The following is a 10671-nucleotide window of genomic DNA, read 5'->3' as shown; positions in this document are numbered from 1 at the left end:
GTGGGTAGTTTATAAAAATAGTCATTTAGTACTAAGTCTCACATTGCTTAGTTATTAAGTGAAACTGGACTTTATAATGAATTTCTAAGAAAGTTTCAAATTAACTAATTATTTTGAAATGATAACGCAAATATAGTTAATGCTTTTTCCTGAATCATTACAGAGTTCATCTACTCAAGATAAATAAGAATCAAATCGGCCTTAAAAGAATGCTCTAGGGCTTACGATATTCAAACCGTTTAAGATGCGAGATCCATTTGCTCGGGATAAAAAAGTTTTGCAACTCCCTCAATTAAGTTGCCTAAATTAGTGTAACATTGGTGAGCTAACTAGAGTAAATAATAATCCTAAAAAGTAGGATAGATGGGTAATTATGGTCAAAGTGGAAGAGGACAGTTGTGGAATCGACTCAGTCTCCAAAGCAAGCAAGGCAACCCCAACCGTCATCCCTTTTGGTAAAACATATTGGCTGAGCAAAGCAAACTGAGGAATGTCTGAGCCTCTGACTCTGACTCTGACAGTTATGACCCCCCAATCTGCCACCTCTCTCTCTCTTTCTCTTTCTGAAGATCCCAGCAGCCTTTGACCAAATCTCAACCGTTGATCACCTTTTCCTGTTACATTTATGATCACCCTCTAATTTAATCTTAATTATTAAATTAAAAGCAACACCTGTTTTGGATAATGGGGACATCCCTTCATCCAACTACCAGCTTCCATGTAAAGTCGAAATTGTCCTTTAAAATCACACAAGCTAAGCCTGTCAATGCTGTCATGTTAATATTTTTTAAAAAAATAATGCTACTTTTTCTATTTATTTAATTATCACATTTATTTTATATAATATAATATTTTTTAATTTTTTAATTTTTTTTTTATGCTAGTTGGTATTTTTAAAAATTGTACAAAACTTCTTGTGCCTTAGTCAGCTCCACTAAGTTACATTTTTTTGGGTTTGGCTTGAATAGAAACCAATGATTGGGATATGTGTTCCATAACATAATATAAGGTATTCGTGTTTTAATCACAACCAATCTAATTCTAACTATAATTATATTCAAGTGTTTTTCTTATGGATGGCATTTGTATGAAGGGATTATATTATTATTTTCTTTCCAAATGATAAAATAATATATATATATATATAATTCTACAAATTTGAAATTAATCCCACAAAGTAGGTGAGATATTCAATAATAATTTGGAATTCTTATAGCATTCAGAATTTCAATTAAAAAAATGTGAAAGAAATAGGTTTGGGTACCTTTGAAATGGAACTAGGACTAAAATAAAGTGATACAACCATCTTAATTGGCACAAAAAGACACAAAGAAGATACAATTTTGACAAATCCCACCAAGTACATCAACCTTAATATAATGAACAAACTTTAAGCTTTTGGGCAAAACCCCAAAAACTATTTTCCAACAAAGAAAGCACAATCTAATGGAGAGGCCAAAACTGTCTTCTCCCAATCTTCCTCAAAATCAAAAAACAGAGTTGTACAGATCATCAGCATCAACCAGAACTCCCACAACCACTGTCTCCAACTTTCTATGTTCCTCAAAAACATATCCAAATTCTTTTTTTAAAAAAATTTGTTTTCATTTTTTTGGGTCCTTGTTCCTCTCCAGCATCACTTCCAGCTCACCCGCTTAGATCGGATCTATTCTCTGCCACCCCTTCTCTTTAGTTTCATCTGACGCCACTTGGTTTGCTTTTCCATCATCCCCAGTAAAAGAAAACAAACTCACAATAACCGAAAAAAAAAACTATTTTTTGATTACTTTTTCCAGAAAACCCAAGAGAAAATCTCAACCCCATATGATTAAACCATCGCAGGGTTGTGTTCCTGGCCTCCATAGGCTCCATTTCTGAACTGGGTCGGTGCTAAATGGGCAATGTGACTGCGGGCGTGGCTGCCAAGTTCGCTTTCTTTCCACCAGACCCGCCAACGTATGATATTTACAGAGACGAGGATGGGAGGCTGGTTTTCCCCGGGGTGACGGCGGATAAGAACGTGGACGTGCATTTGCTGGACACTAAAGGCGGGAACAAGATCGTTTCCATGTTCTGGAAGCACCCTTTTGCGAGGTTCACGCTGCTGTACTCGCATGGCAACGCTGCTGACCTGGGTCAGATGCACGAGCTCTTCATCGAGCTCAGGGCTCACCTGCGTGTCAATATTATGAGGTATTTCGGGATTTGGCGGGTGGTTTGTGATCATAGGCCAACTGGGTTTTTTTTTTGGTCTTGGTTATCTTCCATGCGTTGTGGCTTGGGTTATTGGATTAACTTTTTTGTAATTAGTGATTTTTTTTTTTTAAAAAAAAAAAAAAAACTTTCTTGGTAATTAATGGATTCAATTCCCAATTTGTAAAAACATTCTTAATTTTTGTATCATGGGATTTTGAATCCCTTGTCGTTTTGCATATATATATATATTTTTAATTGTTTTGCTTGTGTGATTGCATGGAAATCAATTCTTCTGGCTCTGATTTTCCAACTTTTTCTTCTCTGCTTTGTCATGCTCTGCGTTTTTTTTTTTTTTTTTTCTTTCTCTTGGCCAAGTCTCCAAACTTTCCTTTTTTTTGTATATGATTTTGTTTCTCATAAGGATTTTTCCTATCCTTTTTTTTTTTGTTCTTCTTGTTTTTCCCCCTCCCGTTGATTTTTGTCTTTGCATGTATGGTACCATTTTATTTGTGAGTTTATTAATGAGAAGGGGATTCATGGATCTGTTTGTGATATAATACTCTGCTCAACTTTTATGCCGCAGGCTTCGCAATTATTTTGCGTTTGTTTTATTTGGCTTTATGAGTCTTTACTCCACGAAAAATAATAAAATATAATAAAAGGGAGGAGAATATTTAGTATTCTGATTGAAATTCTAACAAGAACCCTTTTAAGAAATGAGGGCAATAGAGCCATTTGATTTTTTATTTTTTATTTTTATTTTTCCTGGTTGCTTGTTGCTTGTTCCATTTTTGTCTTGGGGAGTGCATATAGTTAAGACGTTTCTTGGGATGCGATAAGTGTCATCAGATTTATGAGCCTGAGATGTTGTATTTATTAAATTGTTAATCTTAATTAGTACTACCTTTCCTATTTTATTTACTTCGTAGTAATTGATATATTGCAGCTATGATTATTCAGGATATGGAGCATCTACTGGTAAGGTAAGTACTCCCTGAATATGATTTGCATTTGAAGTTTCTCTTTGCTTTGGAAATCTAGTATGGGCTTCAAAATTAGTTCCCAAATAGCCTTGGAAGTTTTAATCAGAATAGTTTTAAGAAGATTCTAAAAGAAAAAAGAAAAACTCAAACTTTAAAAAAGGAAAAAAAAAATAAGGGGAAAGACATGGAAGCAGAAGAATAATGTCTATAGGTAAAGTTTTCCTCTAAACTAAGTCGAAGGAATTTTCCCAAACCCCAGTTTATTAAACGGACAAATGTCCTAAAAACATGTGATTTTCCCATGTATTTTTAATTTTCATATGCATTTTTAATAGAGCTAATTGTGGTTATCTCTGTAATTATGGTAGCCTTCTGAGTTCAACACATATTACGACATAGAGGCTGTGTACAATTGTTTGAAGAGCGAATATGGAATTAGGCAAGAGGGTTTGATTTTGTATGGCCAATCTGTGGGAAGTGGGCCAACAGTGCACTTGGCTTCTCGGTTACAGAAGTTGAGAGGTGTTGTTCTTCATAGCGCCATTCTTTCAGGCATACGGGTCTTGTATCCTGTCAAGATGACATTTTGGTTCGACATTTTTAAAGTAAGTTTGACTGAAGTATTCTTTGGAGCTCTTTTTCTGTTGCAAGCTTTGATTTTGTATTGAGGAAGCCTGCTTCAATTCTTTTTCAGAATATAGACAAAATACGGCATGTCAGCTGTCCAGTTTTAGTTATACATGTAAGTTTTTTTTTTTGTTTTTAATCTTGTGATTTAATTAGTTTGTTCATTCCATTTGTGTTGGGAGCCAAAGAACTTTGCTTTCTGGCTTTTATGTCTTTTCTTAGTGAAGTTATATCTACTGAAATATATCGTAACATCGTCGATTAGAAGTCTTGTGCTTGCTGCCTATTATTTTTTGAGATACGACAGCATGGCATTTCTGAATTCATTTTACTCATTACATGTTTTTGTTTTGCAGAAGTTTTTTCATAAACATGCTTGATATCATTTGATTGAATGGTTGACCCACCTACTGTTGGCACATCAAACAATTCACAGACAACTGCATCTTAGATGCAGGCACTAAGAAACAGTTAACCACCATTATATTTTGTGTTTTAGATCGTCAACTCTGTTTGAATTTTAAGTTTTTTTTTTTCCCTTTTTTCCTCCCTTTTTCAGAGATTCATTGTTTGCATTATGATAGTAGGCTGTTTGATCACCTTCTGTCTGTTGAATCTTATTACATTTGATTGAATGGTTGACCCACCTACCGTTAGCACATCAAACAATTCGCAGACAACTGCATCTTAGATGCAGGCACTAAGAAACATTTAACCACCATTATATTTTGTGTTTTAGATCGTCAACTATGGTTGAATTTTAAATCCTTATTTTTTATTTTTTCCTTTTTTCCTCCCTTTTTCAGAGATTCATTGCTTGCATTATGATAGTAGGCTGTTTGATCACCTTCTGTCTGTTGAATCTTATTAGAGTCTATCCTTTTCTAATACAATAAAATGGAAGAATAGAAAACAATTCTCGAGTTTCAGGAGTCTCTGTATTTGTGTGAATGATGATAGAGTCTTTATGGTTTGGAATACAGTATTCATCAAAAAAGATCTTGTAGATCTTCTTCTTTCTTTCAAACCAAACAAATCCAATTAAAAAATTTCAAGTTCTCCTTTAGATATGAAAAATTCACTTGAAACATTATAGATTCCTTTCAAACAAAAAATAAATAAATAAGAGTAACGCTTTTGGTAGTTAAGAACCTGAAGGCGATATATCTGATGCCAGTCAATAAATGAAAGGAGGAATACTACAAGTAGAGATTGGTCAATGTAACATATCACTTGCAATGTGGTAAGAAGGTGGTCTATAATCTGTCAGATAATGAGGATGTAGATGTTGTTGCTAAAACACCAAGAACTCGGGCTTTTGTGTTGTCTCCTTTTTTCTTTTTTTTCCAGATATCAGAACTTCACGTGTGTAGGCGTGTAATGGTCAATGATAAAAAGTCTTCTTTTTACTTGGTTTGGGGTCGTGATATTCTGATAAACTAAAGTGTAGGAGCGACTAGAGCACTAGCTGCAACTTTCCTTAGATGTTCTAAAGGTACAGGTGCTGTCATGTTTTTGTTGTTATTGTAGTTATACGGGTGAAAGGAGTAAAAGCACAGCCAGATTATGTTATATAAAGCAACTCCAATCAGGAACAGTAAACTGAAATTTTTCATTAAGGATCAATTGAAGGATTCGTCATTTGTTTTAAAGGAATATCAATTTCCTTCTGCTTTGTCCATGAACTGTATTATGTCTTGGATCTAGTATTCTCTACCCATAGCCTTACATCCTACACAGTATTTCTGTCTTGCCTATGACTATTTGATTTGATATATGATTCTGGTTTGATTCATTCTCACTGCTATTGGTATGGCATCTCTATTGACGGATCATTTTCAGGGAACAAATGATGACATTGTTGATTGGTCCCATGGAAAGCGTTTGTGGGAACTTTCCAAGGAAAAATATGATCCTTTATGGGTCAAGGGTGGAGGCCATTGCAACCTCGAAACTTATCCCGAGTACATTAAGCACTTGCGCAAGTTCATAAACGCAATGGAGAAACTCTCACTCACGAGACCGACGAAAGAAGTCACTTCGAACTCAAGTATTACACAAGTCAAACACAACAAGTGCTTGAGATTTGGAAGATGAGAGGATAGTGGGTTCTTTCGCCTCATTTGATTATTAGAGAATCACAGCATATAGGTTCCTTTGCATGGTTGGCCTTTCTCCAAGAATAGCTATGCTTGCTTGCTTCATGGACCCCGTATTTGGCGGCTAAGCTGTTTTGCCCGATATGTTTCTTAAGATCACAAAATGATAGGAATCACATATATTCTGTTTGTACCAGATCCTGTTCAGATAACCATTTTTGAGGTAGGGATCTACTGCAGTTGTTTATGGTTAATGTCGGAAAAAAAGAAAATGATCGCGGCTAATGCAAGAGAAATGTGCTTCTTGATCTGGGTTTCATGTATAATTAGCAAAGTTGAGATTTATGTAAAGACTATCATCAGTTTGAGATAAGAAATTAAATGAGTTTGTTTCATTTACTTATTGGCCCCAATAGTCTTATATTCACTTGCTAGACTACACACTTTTGGAGTAACCAAACATGCACTATATTTGTTAGTTGATTTTCTGTGCTTTCTTTAGCTGCAATTAGCATGGTATTTATTTATCATTGTCTTGAGAAAATTACATTTCCTCAAGACAACTCAAGTTTTCCATTGATAATTAGATATAGCATGTTTTATGCTTGTGAAAAATGCTGTTTTGGACTAGGATATCAATCTAGTTTGCTGTATTTTCTGAAAAATGCGATTTATTTTTGAAAAATATTCAAAAATTGTGAATATCGAGACAATTTGTTTTTTGAAATTATGTTTAGATGGTTTAAAAAACCGAAGACAAAATTAGAAAAAGTCAGATAAAATCTTAGTAAAATTTGAATTCTAAAAAACAATATTTGAAAAGTATTTGAAAAAGGCATCTCACCCAAACATGCCCTTAGTCTATAAATTGGACCAAGAAAACGATTTTTTTTGTGTGATAAAATTTCATAAAAACAACAAAAGTTGCTGGTTAATGTAAAGAAATTCTACCCTTATTTCTGTACAGTTTGGATTTATCATACTTTTTTTCTGAGCAAGTGAAACCCTTTTAAGACATTTCGATTGGCCCACTGAAGGCCCTCGTATTCTATGGGTAAAGTTGTATCAATTCGTATTGATGGGCCGGGCCGGGCCGGGCCGGGCTCTAGTTTTAAATTCAAATCAGTATGTGCTGTAGCCCGTAGTTCAAAAGACTATAGGCTTTGTTTGTTAATGTATTTAACAAATGGTGTTTTTTATTTGAAAAAGTGTTATGATTTGATATAAAAATAAAAATTATTTTTGTGTTTTCATAAATGTTTTGTGTTTGGATATTTTGTTAATGTTTTTGTTTTAAGAAAACAAATTTTTTAACAAACGGAGGGGGGTCATGGCCTATACTACCCCCCCTAAATCCGTCTGTGAACAGAATCTATCTCTTCTTACCCTTCTTACTAGTTGAGGATTAGAGCACTAATAATCACAATTTCTAACATCTCTAGACGGTTGAATAATATATGAAATATTTTATCAACATTAAGAATAATATCAGTAAAACACTAATTGTTAGGGAAATTATCCACTCAAAAAGGTTATGGGCCACCAGGCCCATGATCAGCCCACAATTAAAGCCCTAAATAATATTAGGTCAAGCCATCAGGTTTGTTGTCACCTCTCAGCCTATAAATACACGTTTATAACAAGTATAACCTAGACTCAATTATCTTAAGTACACTGTTGCTCTAAAAATTACAATTAATATTCTCTGACTTAGGTATCGGAGAGGGATTGTCGGCACCTCCGACACAATGTTTATTATCTTGCAGATCATGAAGAACAAGGCGAATCATTAGGCAACATGTCACCATGCTAGAAACTGTATCAACACTAATAATCACAATTTCTAACATCTCTAGACGGTTGAATAATATATCAAATATTTTATCTACAATAATGGTAATATCAGTAATTATTTTTATTTTTTTGATCATTATTGTTGTTATTGTTATTATTATTGTGAGTAACACTATTAATATTTTATGGCTTAATTAAAGACTGTCGTCGAGCAGGGATTTAGAAGGATTAAGATCCTCTATAATTTTAAAGAAATTTTAGATTCTCAAATTACGTGAATTCAATCATGTTTTTACATCAAATAGCGTAAAAAATGCTACTTTTTTTTTTTTTTTGACATGTCAACACAAGAGGGGGGGATTCGAACTAGTGACCTACACTTTTTTAGGTGTGGTCCACAGCCGATTAAGCTACCCATTGAGAACAAAAAATGCTACTTATTAAAAATATGACATGTTACCGAGGCAACAAAAAAAAAAAAATTATTCCAAAAAGATTTCTTTCTTCACTTTTGAAGAGAAGATATGCTTATTCTTTACTTTAAAAATAATAATAATAAAAAAAAGTTTTTGTTCAAAGCTTTTCTACGACATTAAGTGTAAGAACCTGATAAAAATATATTTAATTCTCGTTAGTAACATGTCACATTTTTAATATGTAGCATTTTTCATGTCATTGAATACAAGAAACAACTTAAATTCACATAATTATTTTAAATAAATTGTAAGGAATCCTGATATGATATAGAGGGGTTCCTCTCACCTCTCTTTCCCCCATTTTGAATATATATATTAGCATGAATAACTCAACTTGGCTCTGATATATATATGGCTGAAAGCAGATTCTTTCTATTTTTACTTTAGGTAAATCGCATCGAAAGCAAGGTATATATATATATTTATATATAGTTAAAACATTTCTTTGAAATATTTATATATATAGTTAAATATATTATATTTTTCAGTCTAAAAATTAAGCTAGATCCCTATTAAAATTAGACTTGAAGGGCCTCTCCTAAATAAATAAATAAAACATAAAAAAATCCTACTTTTTCCTGTCATCAAGTCTTGTCTTCTAAGAGCTTCATGGATAAGGTGAGGATGACTTTTTATGCTTTTTTTTTTTTTTTTAATCAAATAAAATTAGCTCGTTGAAAGAACAAAAAGGTTAAGTTGAAATTTCTTTAAACACGTAGGAAAGAAAATGATACGCAGATCATTATGATAAATTATTTTTTTTTATTCTTTTTCCTACATATCATAAGCCCATGAGACCATTCATAATGAACTCTATTGTACTTATAGCTTTTCTCAAAAAAAAATTAACAAAATACATCATTTAACAAAATCTATACTCAATATTAAATTTAACTCTTGTAAGTAATGTTATCTAAATGTAAAGAGTCCAAAAGTTAAAGTTAAAGATTTTATAGTATTTTTCATATTTCATACTTTTTCTTTTTTTCTCTCAACTAGAGTAAATTTGTAAGACAAAGAGTTCAAAAGTTGATTTCATCAATAAAATTAGAATATTTAGTTAAAGTAGACAAATATTTAGATAGTTTTGTGTTTAATAGTTTTGAAAAGTGGCTAGCTAAATCAACTATAGTAAATTTTTGGAGTTAAATTTAAGAATATTTGAAGAGTTCAATTTAGGAGATATTGTTGGCATGTTTGTTAGTATATTCAAGTAATTTTTTATTTTTATTTTTTTAAAAAAAATGATGTTATATAAAGGAGAAAAATATTTTTTTGTAGGATCCACATTTAAGAAATATATTTTTTGAGGGGAAATGATACTTGGGGGACGTTTTACCGTCCCCCAGCAGACTGATTTAATGAAAAATTAATTTTTTTAATAAAAAGAGCTTCTAATGTGACATCAGAAGCTGTTTTTAATTAAAAAAAAAAATCCATTTAAATGGAAAGGACAGGGGCCGGTTGGTTTGCCTCTGCCTATCACTGTTCTTTTTTGAGTTGCTTATGCTTTTATTTTTTTTTTATTTTTGGTGAAATACTTATGCTTATTTAGAGAAAACATGGTTTTGCGAGCACCATAAAAGGCCGAGTAATATTACATATATATTAAGTGTTTATCAAATATTCATATAAAAATGAGATGACTTTTAACATCAACATTTGATGAAAATCATTGTTTGATCAATCACACGCTCAATAATAATTTTAAAAATTACTTCTTTTTTTTTTTTTTTTTTATAGACAGTTAACATACGTACACACGTAGACTTAGTCGACGGTGGAACCACCATCTATCTTAAGGACCCACCCATTGAGGATGACACAAGGTTATTCAATTGTTTTGACATGTTTTCTATTTATAGATTTCCTTCCTAAGCTTTCGGTGAATGTCGCGTGTGATATGAATCATAGGACCTTTTTGGTGGACCACATGTTCAGCCAATCGGAAATACGCTGAGCTGGCTGCCAGCTAAATTAGTTGTCAACCTTAAAAGTGTCAATTGTATTATTAATTAAGCAACTTAGTTTAACACGTGAAATTATATGTCTAGTTCCATCAGCTTTGTCGCTGACTACCAATAGAAGACTTTTTCTCAGGGCCTTGTTTTAACATATTTTATTAGATTAATTAGCATGTTCCAAACCATGCTTTTATTTTGTATTTATTTTATTTTGTTGGTTTGTCATTATCAATCAGTTTTTGTTCAAAAAAAAAAAAAATCAGTTCTTGAACAGCATTGTTAAAAAAAAAATATTAAAAACATCAAAAATTAATTAGCAGTATCACATCAACTAAATGAGATAAAAGATGAGTGTATGACATTACTCTTTATTAGAATATTAATTAACTTACTATGATATCAAAAAGAGACACGATAACTTCTCCAAATTCTATCCAACTCTTATTCACCTTTCTTTCTTTTTTTTTTCAAACTAACTATTGGATCTATTTTTCTACATGTGAGACATATGTATTCGATGATTGATTTTTTT

The 10671-nt window shown here is 32.3% G+C and overlaps 1 protein-coding gene across 1 annotated transcript; it reads left to right on the top strand.

Moving 5' to 3' along the window:
- The first annotated feature begins 1398 nt into the window (after positions 1-1398).
- Positions 1399-6311, top strand: LOC133867191 (uncharacterized). Its single transcript, XM_062303902.1, has 5 exons — positions 1399-2193; positions 3143-3179; positions 3548-3784; positions 3874-3921; positions 5649-6311. The coding sequence occupies exons 1-5, from the start codon at positions 1895-1897 to the stop codon at positions 5901-5903; spliced, it is 876 nt and encodes a 291-aa protein (XP_062159886.1). The 5' UTR covers positions 1399-1894; the 3' UTR covers positions 5904-6311.
- Positions 6312-10671: the final 4360 nt, after the last annotated feature.

This window comes from Alnus glutinosa, chromosome 4 (assembly GCF_958979055.1).
Source record: "Alnus glutinosa chromosome 4, dhAlnGlut1.1, whole genome shotgun sequence".
NCBI classification, from domain to species: domain Eukaryota; kingdom Viridiplantae; phylum Streptophyta; class Magnoliopsida; order Fagales; family Betulaceae; genus Alnus; species Alnus glutinosa.
This window is presented reverse-complemented; position numbering and strand designations above follow the sequence as displayed.

What these genes read in the sequence shown, in the direction of transcription:
- LOC133867191 (XM_062303902.1), top strand. Translation starts at nt 1,895, where the DNA reads ATGGGCAATGTGACTGCGGGCGTGGCTGCCAAGTTCGCTTTCTTTCCA. An exon ending in TTTGGTTCGACATTTTTAAA is followed by an intron (nt 3,785 to 3,873) that starts GTAAGTTTGACT and finishes ATTCTTTTTCAG; the next exon opens with AATATAGACAAAATACGGCA. An exon ending in GTCCAGTTTTAGTTATACAT is followed by an intron (nt 3,922 to 5,648) that starts GTAAGTTTTTTT and finishes GATCATTTTCAG; the next exon opens with GGAACAAATGATGACATTGT.